The sequence below is a fragment of the Nomascus leucogenys genome, chromosome 11, assembly GCF_006542625.1.
Source record: "Nomascus leucogenys isolate Asia chromosome 11, Asia_NLE_v1, whole genome shotgun sequence".
Taxonomy (NCBI): domain Eukaryota; kingdom Metazoa; phylum Chordata; class Mammalia; order Primates; family Hylobatidae; genus Nomascus; species Nomascus leucogenys.
Genome location: NC_044391.1, coordinates 40,050,034 through 40,065,811, shown reverse-complemented (window position 1 = coordinate 40,065,811; position 15,778 = coordinate 40,050,034). Strand labels below are relative to the sequence as shown.

General features: G+C 33.4%; 1 protein-coding gene across 17 annotated transcripts in view; it reads right to left on the bottom strand.

Annotated features, from left to right (window-relative positions):
* HDAC9 (histone deacetylase 9) overlaps positions 1-15,778 on the bottom strand; it is a 906,822-nt gene that overhangs the window by 382,576 nt on the left and 508,468 nt on the right. For all 17 annotated transcript variants that reach the window (XM_030822195.1, XM_030822201.1, XM_030822188.1 and 14 more), the window contains one exon: positions 14,687-14,808. In XM_030822195.1, the coding sequence (XP_030678055.1) occupies positions 14,687-14,808 (122 nt within the window). The remainder of the gene's footprint in view (positions 1-14,686; positions 14,809-15,778) is intronic.

Below are 15,778 nucleotides of genomic sequence, written 5' to 3'. Positions count from 1 at the left end.
AAAAAATCTTACGTGTCATGACAAACTGTTATTCTGTGCTGCTTTTAATAATAAGATGGTTCTTAAGCCAGTCCCCCTCCCCTCCCACTCCTCTCTCCAATTTCTTTGCCATAAAGAACACTTCCATTTTAAAGTAACTGAGTTAGAGGCTGAAAATTTAAGGAAAATAAAATCCCAAATATTTCATCATTTATTTTGTGTCTCTTAATTTACTTCATTAGGTAAGTCTAAGGACATATAAATGCATATATTTGCATGTAATATTTCCTCAGTGTCTCAGTTCTATAGTTGTGAATATTATAAATTAGGAATCATTTTTCTTTTTTTTTGAGACGGAGTCTTTCTCTGTCCCCAAGGCTGGAGTGCAGTGGCGCGATCTCGGCTCACTGCAAGCTCCGCCTCCTGGGTTTACACCATTCTCCTGCCTCAGCCTCCCGAGTAGCTGGGATTACAGGCGCCCGCCACCATGCCCGGCTAAATTTTTTTGTATTTTTAGTAGAGACCGGGTTTCACCGTGTTAGCCAGGATGGTCTCGATCTCCTGACCTCGTGATCTGCCCACCTCAGCCTCCCAAAGTGCTGAGGAATCATTTTTCAATAAATCTCAGGATTATACAACAGATGGCTAAATGCTTTTAAAGTCTTAATTATTATTTTTTGCCAATTTCTCATTCCAATCTTATCTAAAATGTCCTGCCTGTTCTAAATGAGCATTTTATGAGGAGTGAAAAACATGTCCTTAGACTTTTCTACAGTTACCAGTTATGATTAATTTGAGATACCACTGTGCAATAGCATAGTCATTTATTTCTTATACATTCTTCAAATCACTAATATATTTTTATCACACCTCTTTATGAAATGCAATTATATATTTCCTTCTTAGTTTCATATACAGTCTTAGGAATCATTTGGTCCATTTGCACTTAACTGAAAAAACTGAAATCTAAAATCATGAAGCACTATGCTCATAGTCATGTATTAGTGACAGGATTAAGACTAAAACTTAAGTCTCCTTTTGCCATTCTAGTTCTTCAATAATTACATTATATGGATACTACTAATATTTCCTACCACTAATGCCATACTATTATTCTTAATAATTCATACTGGCAATATGTACTAAGACTTATGTCACGCACTGTGCTGGGCAGTCTATTTTTGCTTACAATAACACTGGGAGGCAAATATTTTCCATATTTGGCATTTGAAGAAACTGAGGCTCAGAGAAATCCTGCACTATGTGCAGGTCACACAGCTCTCATCAAAAGTGTCAAGCTAGAATTCTCAGCCTTGTTCATCTAATGCCAAGCCAGGAAATTATTTTCCATGCTTTGTCTTTCTAGGCTACATTAGCTTTTCTGCCAGCAAAATATTTGAGTTAGATTTTCGAAGTTCTTACAAGGCTGATTCATTATCACACAACTATCATTTGATACTCGCTCTTAGCTCCAACTACTTGTCATACAAATTCCATATGCAATCAATGAAACCAGCTTCTCACTTATTGAACTGTGAAATTTAAATTATTTTGTTCATTGATTTGAAACTAACACACTTAACTTTTTCATCAAAAATTTCATCAAAAATTTTTAGGGTTATTAATTTCTACTATGTTTGTTATTTTAAAGTAAAAAAAGTATAAATTATGAATTTGTATTATTTCTTTATCATGAGGAATCTTAGTATTCTGGACCATTTAATTGTTGGGTAAATACTATGGTAATTAATCAATTACAACATTTACAAGTACCTTGTATACCACTAACTCCCTGCCACCAGAAAGCACTACTAAACTATAAATATCCATTAGAGCAATTCAGATTTCAGATATGTTAGTTTAAAAAATGAGCATCTTAAAATCAACTAAATATGTTCTTTTGAAATTGCTAAGTTTTCATAATCTAAATGATTACATCTATCAAAAAGACTGCTTAAAAGGAAATTATTATCTAGTAAAAATATTATTTTGAAAGTGAATCTTATTTTGAAAAGAAGCTAAAATTTTCTAATTTGATAAGGGTCAAAAATTGGTTTGATTTTCATACCTTACTAAATGGTTTAATGTTATGAAAACAGTAAGACAAAAATTGACAAAAAGTCCTTATAATTCCCAAGTCTTGCTTACAAAATGTGACTTAAAATAAAATAATTTCAACCTATTTTCTCTCTCTCAGTTTTTAGCATATGAACTTGTTAATCATGAGCATGCTGGGCACTGATGTTCATCTTTAAAATATACATAATCATTAATTTGTAAGAATAATATTGCTCAAATATGAATCTGTCACCTCAAAAAATGAAAAAGTTGAGTTTTAAAAAGTATTTTTAATGTTTTACAAATTTAAAAGTAAGTGGTAGTCTTCTGGTTTCATTTCCACATGTGAAAAACTGGGAAATTTTCACTCCCAACCTCACCACAAGTAAAAAGCTGAACAAAGTAAAAATTAAAATTATTTTCTTAGATCTATCAGAGAATTAAGGTTGCAGGGCAAACTGCCATGCTAAAATCTGGAGAAACAGGAAAATACAGAAAATCACAGCTGAGTTCAGCTTACAGTGAGCAGAAGCCACTGGAGTCAGTAACGAAGAAATATTTAAATGGTAATGTTAATGAGGTGTTGGAGGCATGAATTGCTGGAGACTGAATGTGAACCAGCTTGAGAGTTAAAAACTCCAGGGGCAGCCGGGCATGGTGGCTCACGCCTGTAATCCCAGCACTTTGGGAGGCCGAGGTGGGCAGATCACAAGGTCAGGAAATGGAAACCATCCTGGCTAACACAGTGAAATCCCATTTCTACTAAAAATACAAAAATTAGCTGGGCATGGCGGTGGGCACCTGTAGTCCCAGCTACTCGGGAGGCTGAGGCAGGAGAATAGCATGAACCTGGGAGGTGGAGCTTGCAGTGAGCCGAGATCATGCCATTGCACTCCAGCCTGGGCGACAGAGCAAGACTCTGTCTCAAAAAACAAACAAACAAACAAAACTCCAGGGGCCCAGTCTCAGAAGAATCCTACATTTTCATGGGTTTTACTTCCAGGAACCCAACCAGTTTCTCTCAGTGAATATATAAGAAAAAAATCCCTTTCTGTTTAAGTGAAGGTAGGGAGTAGGGGTGGGAAAGGGAAGAAAAGTAACCATTTTGTAATACTTGTCTAATGAAAAGGTAACAATTTTGAAATACACACAAAGGATTCTTCATAACAACAGCCTATTCTCCAAGAGAAAATATTTTACAGAGCCTTATCTGACCCAAGGGAGAAGGCAACTTGTAAATCTCAGCTTCCTCTAGCTTTCCTATCTTACTTAAGGGGAGGAAACAGGCTAAGAAGTAGTTCAAGGGATCACAGCATACAAACTCAGGCCCACTTAAAAAAATGAAATTTAGTAATAAGGTTATAGAACATTTCTCCTGTCCAATGCCTTATCACCACATCAACCAGGTTCTGTATTATAACAGTGAATTAAAACTGAGGGAGCTACAGGACACAAATTCTATTTAAGAAGGAGCTCTTAGGGAAACCCCAAAGCAATAGGAGAAGGAAAAAAATCAAAGGAAACTAGAGGAAACTGAAGACTCTGACATTTACCACTACAACAGATATTAAACAAAGCCCAGCCCCAGCCAGATTAATATAACACCTCACACCAAAAGTATAATTACTCAATTTCTATTGTCCAATATATCACGTCAAGCTTTTAACAAAAAATTACAAAGCATCCTAAAAGGCAAGAAAAACAATCTGAAGAGACAAAGCAAACATCAGACCAGACTCAGTTATGACACAAATTTTGGAATTAACAGAAAGGGAACTTAAAGGAACTAAAAGTAGTATGTTAAGGGTTCTGATGGAAAGTTGGCAACATGCAACAACAGATGGATAATATAAACAGAGAGATGGAAACTCTAGGAAAGATTGAAAAGGGAATGCTGGAGACCAAAAGCACAGCAGTAGAAATTAAAAAAAGGTCTTATCCGGGCGCAGTGGCTCATGCCTGTAATCCCAGCACTTTGGGAGGCTGAGACAGGCAGATCACAAGGTTAGGAGATAGAGACCATCCTGGCTAACACAGTGAAACCCCATCTCTACTAAAAATTAAAAAAAAAAAAATTAGCTGGGCGTGGTGGTGGTCCCAGCTACTTGGGAGGCTGAGGCAAGAGAATGGCATGAACCTGGGAGACGGAACTTGCAGTGAGCCAAGATCATGCCACTGCACTCCAGCCTGGGCGACAGAGTAAGACTCCGTCTCAAGAAAAAAAAAAAAAAAGGTCCTAATGAGCTCATCAGTAGACCGGACAAAGCTAAGGAAGGAATCAATAACTTTGAAGATATGTCAATAGAAACTTCCTAAAAAGAAAGGCAAAAAACAATTTTTTAAAATGTAACAGAATTCCCCAAAACTCTAAGAAAATTGCAAAAGGTATAACATATTCCTAATGGGAATAGCAAAATAACAAGAAAGAGAGAAAGAATAAATATTTGACATAATAATGGCTGGGAATTATCCAAATTAATGACAGACACCAATCCATAGATAAAGGAATCTCAGAGAATATGAAACAATATAAATACCAAAAACTCAACATTGAGGCATATCATGCTCAAATTGCAGAAGATAAAAGATAAAGAGATCTTCAAAGAAACCATAGAAAAAAAGAAAAACTTTATCTATAGAGCAACAAGGATAAGATTTGGATCAGATGTTCTGTCATAAGCTGTAGAATAAAAAAGAAAGTATAGTACAAAATGTTGCCCAAAAAATTTAAAAAAGAACACAAATTATCCCAAACAAGAAGGAGAAATAAAGCACTTTCTTGGACAAATAAAAACTAAGGACATTTATTGCCTGTAGGCCTGCCATACAAGAAATGTCAAAAGTTTTTCAGTGAGAAGCAAATGGATATAGGTCAGAAACTCAGACCTATATAAAGGAAGGAGCATATGAAGGTAGAAGAAAATCTTTTATTTTTATGATCAATTGATCTAATAGTTAACTGTGCACAATAATAATAGGAACAAAATACTGGATAATTGTAGCTTTTGGAAAACAGAAATAAATGAGCAATATAAAGAATAAAAGGGAGAGATTAGAAATACACTTTTATAAGGTACCTGTATTACCTGTAAAGTGGTATACTGTTATTTGAAAGTGGACATGGATTCACTATAAATGTATTCATCAAACTCTAGAGAAACCACTGAAACATATTTTTAAAAGAGGTACAATTGATATGTTAAGAGAGTAGACAGCATTGAATTATATAAAGTTCTGAACACCACAGGAGTCAGAAAGAGAAGTGAATATTTTAAAAAAACAAGTAAATATAATGAAGAAAACAGTTACAAATATTGTAGATATTAATCTAATTATATTAATGAACATTTTAAATGTGAATTGTCTCAATAGAGGAAGAGAGGCTGTCAGTAAATGTAAAAAACAAGACCTAACTACATATTACCTAAAAGAAACCCACTTTAAATATAAGACACAGATCAAAAGTAAAGCAATGGAGAAAGATATAACATGTTCACACTAAACAGAAGGATGTTGGAAAAGCTATATTAATTTCAGACAGAGGAGATTTCAAAGCCAAGAAGATTATAGAAGATAAAAGTGGTGTTTGTTATATATTGATAAAATAGTCACAGTTCTCCAAGAAGATATAACAATCCTTAATACGTATGCTTCTAATAATGTCACATCAAAATACATGAGGCAAAACCTGTTAGAACTGGAAGGACAAATAGACAAACCTATTACAGTTGGAGACTTTAGTACTTCTGACCAAAACAGAATACATTCTGAGGCATAAGATGTACCTCAACAAATCTAAAGGAACAGAATGTGTACACAGTATTTTCTCAGCCCACAATAGAAATCAATAACAGAAAGATTAAAATAAATAACAGAAAGACAGCTAGCAAATACTCAAGTAATTAGAAATTAAATAATATAACTCTAAATAAAACATGACTTAAAGAAAAACTCTCCAGATAAATTTCAAAATATTTTCAACTAAATGAAAATGAAAATACAACTTATCAAAATCTGTGGGACGCTGTAAAAGCAGTGCCTAGAGGCAAATTTATAGCATTGTGTATATATTAGAAGAAAAGATAAAAATTGAATAATCTGATCTTCCACTTTAACAAAAAATAGAGGAAAAATAACAATCTAAGCTTAAAGTAGGCAGAAAAAAAGAGTAAAAATTAATGGGAAAATCAAAACAATTATAACCAGGAAATCAATAGAGAAAACTCAACAAAACAAAAAACTGGTCCTTTGAAAGATCAACTGATGAAACTACAGTCAGGTTGTCAGGAAAAAAAAAGTAAGAGAGAAGAAACCAATAACTAATATCAGAAATGAAAGAGGGGTCATACCATAACTATTGATGCTGTGGAAGTTAAAAGGATAATAAAGCAATACTATGAATAACTCTATACTGACAAGTTTGAAAACTCAAATGAATTATTTGAAAAACACAAATTACTAAAATTCACAGGTGGAGAAAAACATAATCTAAATAGGCCTATATCTAATGAAAGAAAATGGATTAATAATTAATAACCTTCCATAAAAGAAAGCGCCAGGTCCAAATGGTTTCACTAGTAAATTTTACTAAATACTTAAAGTGTAAATGGTATCAATACTCTAATCTCTTCCAGAAAATAGGAGGACTACTTCCTAACTCTTTCTATGAGGACAGCATTACCATACTGCCAAAATCAGATACAGACATTATAGGAATAGAAAGCCATTGATCAATTATCTCTCCTGAATATAGATATAAAAATCTTCCACAAAATACTAGCAAATCAAATCCAATGATGTACAAAAAGTGTTGTATAACACAAGCAAGTAGGTTTTCCTGGTATATGAGGCTGGTTCACTATTTGAAAATTGGCTAATGTAAACCATCACATCAAATGGCTTTTTAAAAAATCATATGATTATATCAGTTGATACAGAAAAGGGACTTGACAAAATCCAACATTAATTTGTGAGAACTCTCAGAAAATTAGGAATAGAGGGAACTCTTGAATTTGACAACACAAACACAAAATCTACAGCTAATATCACAGTTGATGGTGAGAAACAAAATGCTTTCCTCTGACATTGGGAAGAAGGTAAGGATGTCCCCTTTTACCTCTCCTACTCGACATCTCAACATCATTCTGAATGTCCTAGCTAGTGCAATAAGACATGAAAAAGAAAAAAAAAAAAAGGCATACAGATTGGGAATGAAGAAATAAAGTAACGTTTTTGTACACAAATCACATCGTCTATGTAGAAAATCCCAAAGAATCAATAACAACAAACAACTCTGGCAATGAATAAGCTGTTATACCAATTTGCAAGATAGAAAGTTAATATACAAAAGTCAGCTGCTTTCCTATATGCCAGCAATGAACCATTTGAATTTGAAGTTTAAAACACAGTAACATTCACATCAATACCAAAAAAATTAGGAAAGTATAAATCAAACAAATTATGTAGAGGATGTAAATGAGAAAAACTAGAAAACTTTCATGAAAGAAATCAAAGAAAATCTAAATAAAAGAATTATTCGTAGTCATGGATAGAAAAACTCAGTATTGTTCAGATGGCTCTTCTTCTCAACTTGATCTTTAGATTTAGCATAATCCCAGTTAAAGTCCCAGTAAGTAACGTGGTCAACATAGCAAAACCTCATCTCTACGAAAAATACAAAAATTAGCCAGGCATGTTGGTGTGCGTCTATGCTCCCAAGCTACTCAGGAGGCTGAGGCGGGAAGATCACTTGAGCCCAGGAGATTGCACCACTGCGCTGCAGCCTGGGAGACAGAGTGAGACCCTGTCTCAAAACAAAACGAAACAAAATTCCAGAAAGTTATTTGGTGGTTATTAACAAACAGATTCTAAAGTTTATACCCAGAGGCAAAAGACTCAGGATAGCCAACACAATATGGAAGAAGAGTTGGGAGGACTGACAGTACCCAACTTTAAGAATTACTATGAAGTTACAGTAATCAAGACAGTGTGGTATTGGCAAAAGAATAGACAAGTAGACGAGTGAAATAGAATAGAGAGTCCAGAAATAAACCCACACAAATATAGTCAACTGATCTTTGACAAAGGAGCTAAGGCAATTCTTTGGAGAAAGGATGACAGTCTCTTCAACAAATGTTGCCAGCAAAATTGGACATCGATATGCAAAACAATGAATCTACACAAGGACCTTATCTTTTCATTGAAAGTAACTGAAAATGAATTATAGATCTAAATGAAATATTGTAAAACTTCTAGAAGAAAACATAGGAGAAAATCTAGTTAACCCTGGGTTTGGCAACAAATTTTTGGATATAAAACTAAAAGCATGATCCATGAAAGGAAATATTGATGTTTAATAAAATTAGAATCTTCTGTTCTATGAAAGATAATGATACAAGAATTAAAAGATAAACCACTGATTGAGGAAAAATATTTGTAAGACAAACAGCAAATAAAGAATTTGTACCCAAAATACACAAATAATTATTAAATTTCAACAATAAGAAAACAACCCAATTTAAAAACTGTAAAATATCTAAAAAGACACCACCAAAGATGACACAGAGATGGCAAATGACATATGAAAAGATGCTCGGCACCACTTGTCATTAGGGAATTATAAATTAAAACCACAATGAGAAACTACTACATACCTATTAGAATGGCTAAAATTAAAAAAAAAAAACTTAAAATACAAAGTGCTAACAAGTATGTGGAGCAACAGGAACTCTGTTATATTGCTAGTGGGCATGCAAAATGGTACAGCCACTTTGGAAGATAGTTTGACAGTTTTTTGTTGTTTGTTGTTCTTTTTTTAACAAACAAGTCTTACCATATGATCCAGTTAATGTACTCCTAGGTATTTATCCAATTGAGTTGAAAACATGTCCACACACAGAATGCATATGAATGTTTATAGCAGCTTATTCATAATCACCAAAATTTGGAAGCAACAAAAATGTCCTTCAAAAGGTAAATGGATAAACAGTGGTTCAGCCACACAATGGAATATTATTCAGTAACCAAAAAAGCTTCAAGCTACCAAAATAAATGGAAGAATCTTAAATGCATACTGCCAAATAAAAGAAGCCAGTTTGAAAAGGCCACATATTGTAGCTCTATGACATTCTGCAGAAGGCAAAACTATAGAGACAATAAAAAAATTAGTGGTTACCAAAAGTTGGGTGGGGGAAGGATGAATAGGTGGGGCACAGGAGATTTTTAGTGTGGTAAAACTATTCTATATTATTCTGTAATGGTGGATATATGACATGATATGATGCATTTGTTAAATCTCATAGAATCTTACAACACAGAGTAAATCTTAATATAAACTATGGACTGCATTAACAATAATGTATCAATAGTTGTTCCTTAATTGGAACAATGTACCACATTGATGCAAGATATTTAAAAAGCAGAAACCTAGGGGTTAGGAGGAGGCAACAATATGGGAACTCAACAATATCTGTTCGATTTTTCTGTAAATATAAAACTTTACTTAAAATGAAAGTCTGCGACTTTAAAAATGAAGTTAATAGCAGAAATTAAAACTCTGGCCCTAGTGAGCACAGAACATCAATCAGACTTCCTCCTACGATGAACAACAAAACAAGCCTGCTGCTCCCTTTTTTATTTTCTTTTTTAAGAGACAGGGTCTCTCTATGTTACCCAGGTTGGACTCAAATTCCTGGGCCAAGCAATCCTCCCTCCTCAGCCTCCTGAGTCGCTAGGACTATAGGCATGCAGCCTGCTCCTTCTTTTGGATACCATAGTGAGCTCTGAAATGCCAGAGAATATGCAAAATTAACAAATAACTTTACCCTCATTTTGACAATAGCCTTGTGAGTTGCCTGTAGCTTAAAAAGAAAATATTGATCACCTTTCTCTTAGTTTGGTTGTTTTATTAATAAAGGTAGAAGAATGTAAGACATTAAAAAGACTTTCTACAACAAAAAGAGATTTAGTTTTGGCATAATAGAAATAAATAAAATTTCCTTATACAAATACACAGTCAAGAGTAAGCACTCCTTAAATCCTAGGTATGATCCTAAGTGCTTTACATGCATTACTTAATTGAATTCTAAAAATAACTGTGCAAATCAAGTGCAATTATTAACCTCATTTGACAGATGAGGGAATCATGGCCTAGAGAGGTTAAATTAATTGCTCAAGATTGAGGACCCAAATTTCCAAGTGGTATGTGTGGATTCAAAGCCTGAATTACAATGGCCATATTACTTCTCAATTCTGAGAAAACTAGTATAAGATTCATTAAAAGAAGTATATTTCAATAAAAATAAACTTTGACAAGTTTAGTCAAAACAATGTAACCAAGATAGAGTACTAAGATATATAAAAAGGCTCCAGTGTTCATCAATCTTGAATAAGATTTTGAGCAAATATCATAAGCCTAAGCTATCTTTAATGATATCTTTGCAGAAATGTGTATAATGTTCATGTATGCAATGCACACATGCACAAGTGTATTCTGAAAGACACAGAAAGAGGGAGAGAGAGAGGAAGAGATATTCTAAAGCATTAAAAGTAATTATTGTGTTAATTTTTATTATAATGACTTGAATAGGTCATCAAGGTACTAGAACATAACTGCTGACTGCTATACCAAAAGGCAATTTATAAAGCTACATATCTCATCTCTGCCTTCTTTCCAATTTACTCAGTGTGGAAAATGATACTGGCCTTCCAAAACCTTCACTTATGTTTGGACTCTTTCCATCTTTGAGTCTTATTCTAGTGTTGCTGACCATTAAAATAAATATTTCAGTGGGGCTGGAAAAGTCTCTTATTAGCCCAAGCCAAGCTTTATATGGCTTGTGCACTTTAAGAGGTTAATCTAGCCAGCCAACTCACTTTGTTCAGAAGTATTAAATGGAAAGATTGTAATATTCAAAGAAAGGCAAAGTTCATTGGGTAAAACCTCAATAATATAATGCAATGTAAAACTTCCAGAAATTTTTATCACAATATTTTATGAAACATATGCACACACTCACTAGAACAGAATCCAATCAAATGGTTTTGAAGGTCAGTTCAAAATCACCACATATGTAGAATCTCTGTGAGAAATATGTACCATTTCCAAAGTGCCAGCAAATATGTACTATTTCTAAAACTTCCTTTCCCTACTTGATAGTTTATTATCAGTTCAGCAGTGTACTATATAAAAACAATAAAGTCATCTACTACAGCAATGATACTATTTTCAAAGTATAAGTTTAGTAAAATATTCCAAATTTTCCTATCAACATATCCTTGTGTTACAGAACAAAATGAATTACAATGTATAATTCTAGAAGGAAGTACTACTTTAAGTGTGGGCAAAGCATATAAAAATTAAAAACAATTATGTTATTTTCCACTTCAAAACAAGTTATGTAAAGCCTTTGATGTTGTTGTGAAAGGAGGAGAAGTCACTCCATTCTTAACATTTTAAAGAAAAGTGAATTGGAATGGGCACGATTAGAGCCAACTCTTAATATAATTCCATGTTTCTAAAATGCCCAAATTCTAGGAGCAACTATGATTCTCCTAAGGGGAAGGAAGTAAAGGTCCACTTTGCGTGACAAAGGTCAGATTTCTGCAGGCAAATGAGGTTTCTGTAGTTAACTGTTCCCGGGTTATCACTGTCTGGGGAAGGTCCTAAAAGGTCAAGAGAGGTTTCAAATTGTGCTCACTGCTTAAGGGACATCCTAGGGCTACCTCAATCAATATAAGATCATTAGGACTTTTCTAACTCTGATTCCAGTTTTACTCTCGTAAATCTTGCTTGCTAATACATATTGCTGATGTAGATTTAAAAGAAACTAAAATAGCATCATACATAGATCAAACGATAGAATACACTCATTTAACAAATTCTTTTAACTCTAAGATTGAGTTCAATGAAATCCAAGCAGACAAGAGAGGTTTAGAATCTGGCTCTAATAACAAAGCATCACTCTACAATAGCTGGGCTGGTGTTTACACTCTATGATCAATGGCACTATTCCAGGTTTCATTTAGTATGATGTAGCTTTACACAAGCTATCTTAAAGAGTTTCCCCAGTCATCACATATGTTTTATTATGGTAAAATTTTATTGTTCGCTTTGTTTGTAAAGACTTTTGAGTCACTGAAATACAATAAACATTGAAGTAAAAATTATTATTTGACAACATTTCAGTGTTATTCTTTTACTGCAAATATATGTCTAAATTTTCTCACAATGGAATTGGAAATACACCAAACGGATTATATTTATAAAAGCTGAGTGTTCCGCCTATTATGTAATTAATGAAGGGCATCTCTAAGTATTTTAGAGTATAGAAAGCATCTGTATTTAATTACATCTCACTTTTCTTAAACAGACAATTGGAATTGAATTAAGGAATATTTTGAAATCCCTATAAAGATATTAAAGTATTAATGGCTGTTCAAGAACTTTATTGCTACAATGCTTGAAAATGTTTAGTTTTACAGATCAACAGCCAGACACTTCATAAATATCAGATTTTCAACATAAAAGGAAGAAACATGAAATACTGATCAAATACAGAAAAAAATACCTCTAGAAAAGACCAGGGATTTTTCACTATTATTATATAGCACATAATAAGGCACAGAAAATGTCTTGCATATTTGTACAAATCTAAATAGGGTTTGTAACATATATATCCTGAGAAGGATTTCTTTTTAAATTGTGTTGTGGATTGAAAAAAATCTCTGAGAATAAATTAACAGCTTGTTATTTATTCTTCACAGAGGAAAAACCTTAAGCTGTTCGCATGGCAACAGTGGGAAACAAAGTATGGGTTTTTAGTATTTCTCCTTGAGTATTAAAAATATCAGATTTTCTCTCTGGGTGCTTAATGTTCCCAAATGCCACTTCTTTTCAAAGTCACTATCAGTTCTGCAGTCAGTTTTCAATCTCCCAGTGGTAAGGATATATTCAAAGGCTCTGTGCTCAGCAGGATAGAAGTCTTTCTCTGTGAATGTGACTGTATCACTCATCAGTAACCTCCTGCCATAAGGGGAATCCATATTTTTCTTTCCTTTTAGTAACTCCTTGGATTCTTGAATGCCATTCACTGCCCTAAGACCTGGGGTAGTATCTACATAATCTCAGTAAATAGCTCCTACTCATGCTACTCACAAATAAATGTCAAGCCTGCAGATCAAAGTCCCCACATTCTAAAACTCATGTCCTTTATGGATCACTTTTCATAAACTATACTCATGTTTTAGAAATAACATAGAGGCTCACATTTTGCTTTCTTTCTTTCATCCTAGAAAAGTTTATTTATAAGACACTCTGATTTGCAGATAATAGTGTGGAATTCTGATGCAATACATAAAACTCAATTATCCTTGCCTTTGCATAGCTTTCTATTAAGGTATTTTATAATACTTATCATCTTTTAGTAAAAATGCAAAAATATTTGGACTATTTAAATTAAAAAGCCACAGGTTGCTTTTGCAATAGTTAAACATCCTTTCCTAGTGCCTACAATATACACTAGATGGCGAATAATAAATTCTTATTCATAATTGATTTTATTTTTAAATCTTCAATATACCACAGGTAAATTATATGACAGAAAATAGCTTTGGCATGTGTTTTTACAATCTATATTCATTTTAATTACTCAAAATTGCTTGGGAAAATGAATGTAATTATTTGAAATCATTTTCACTCTACAGATATCATATATAAAATAAATAAATCTATACCTCTTCAAGTAGATCTGAGTCAAATACAATAGACGAAGCTATCTTACATGAATATCTTTTCAGATCAGTTGTGGAGATAAACATTTTTAAATTTACTACTGTCTCTAAAGAACTATATTTGGCAAACAACATGAGATTCAGAATAGAATGTAAACGAATGCTATTTATATGTATATCTAGTTAAACATTTATTATAGCAGTAAGAGCATATAAGACATTAAATATATACATATCAGAATGCTCAGAAAGGAGATGAAGATGGAGCAACAAATACAATCCTTAGAGCCACAGAACTGTTTACTAAATTCTAAATAAAAGCTTAATTGTGCTATTTCCCCTAACTTCATGAGATTTTCAGATATAATTTCGCTCTAAATTCTATTATAATCCATGAGATATTAGCAAGTCACTTATTCAGAAGGTAGCTTTGGCCCTACCTGCTTTCACCACAAAAACAATTAAAATTTAAGGTTTGTAAAATATTTATTGGAAAAATTAAACTTGATTATTCTCATTTTTGTGGTAAATGGTTGAGGTACGGCAGAAAAACAGGACAGTGAAAGATATTACAGAGGCCCTATCTAATGGAGAAGAGTTAGGTTTTCCGAGATATCAAATTTTTATTTTTATTTATTCCTAATAAGAAAATAATTTGGCTAAAGTTCAAATATGATAAACTTTTAAACTGAAAAAGAGATATTTTGATTATGTCATGAATCAACTGATGTAGAAATAAGTAGGGTATGTGTGTGCATGTGCACATGCTTATGAGCATGTTTGCTTATGCTGGGGGCAGGGGTGGGGAGGTGTATTATCTATGACCCAAATCCTTTGACTTTCTTCTAGAGGTGTGGCAAAATGAAACTTAAAGGTGTGTTACAGAAGAGCAAACAGAGTTCTTGTTAAACCAACTTACCAGTTTTTCGAAGGGGGAAATCATCCTTTGCATCTTGTGCTCCTGGTAATGTGTACTTGTAGGATGGAGATGTTCCACTAAGGGGTGGAGAGCTTTGATCCAATGATGTGTGGTGGGCAGCCCTAGAAAAGACAAGGAAGTTTCACTATTTACTCGGTAGTTTTTACTGCATGTTGGTCAGCAATAATCAGCTGCACATGCTGTACACGTGCCTCAGTTATGTTTATGCTCTTTCTCCTTAGTGTATATAAACCATAGCCTCACGTAACCAAGTTCACCGTAGCAGTATGCTACGGAATGATGCAGGGATCCTAAGGATGTCCACCATGTGTTTGGTCATACAGTCACATAGAAAAGTTTACTTCACTAAAATAATTTACCAAGAGTCTGAGCTTTTGACAATTTGAGATTATTGCCTATGTTCTCTTAAGAGCCATCCTAGGGGAAAAGTCATCATCTCAACCCTTTTTAATCAACAGTATCAAACAATCAAGGTAAAAGTAAACATATGCAAGGACTTCATTTAAAAAAATTGCTAGATAGTACATGTGACTACATGAGAGTAGCCTTTTTTACTGAAAAGACAGGATTGTGCCAAGGGACTCCCATCTCCTGACTTCCGGGGCAGTTTCAGTAGAAAAGAATGGGGATCACATTCTTTAATATGAAACCGATTTTTTAAAATGTTTTCTTTTTCCTGGGTGAATACAATCTAAGAAATGCAATTGTGCTTCTGGAGAATAGTTTATAGGACCGAACATTGACTATCTAGTAGATATAAATATCTATAATTATATATGTAATGAAAACAATGAACAGGACATAGTATCACAATCACAATGATTGTTCTACCAGTATTATTTATTTAAATCACACATTTTTAAGACTTTATTGGTTTAAGGATATTTCTTCTAGCTATAACTGGCAAAAATGGTATTAAATTCAGATTCTATAAATTAATCATTTGTTGTTATCTGAAGTTGGACTCTACTGAAGTTCAATTCCATAAAAACAAGGTAAATACTGCTAAGTAAGAGAGCTATGCTTAATATTACCTAAGATAACAGCTAATGAACTTTAACTGACAAATTC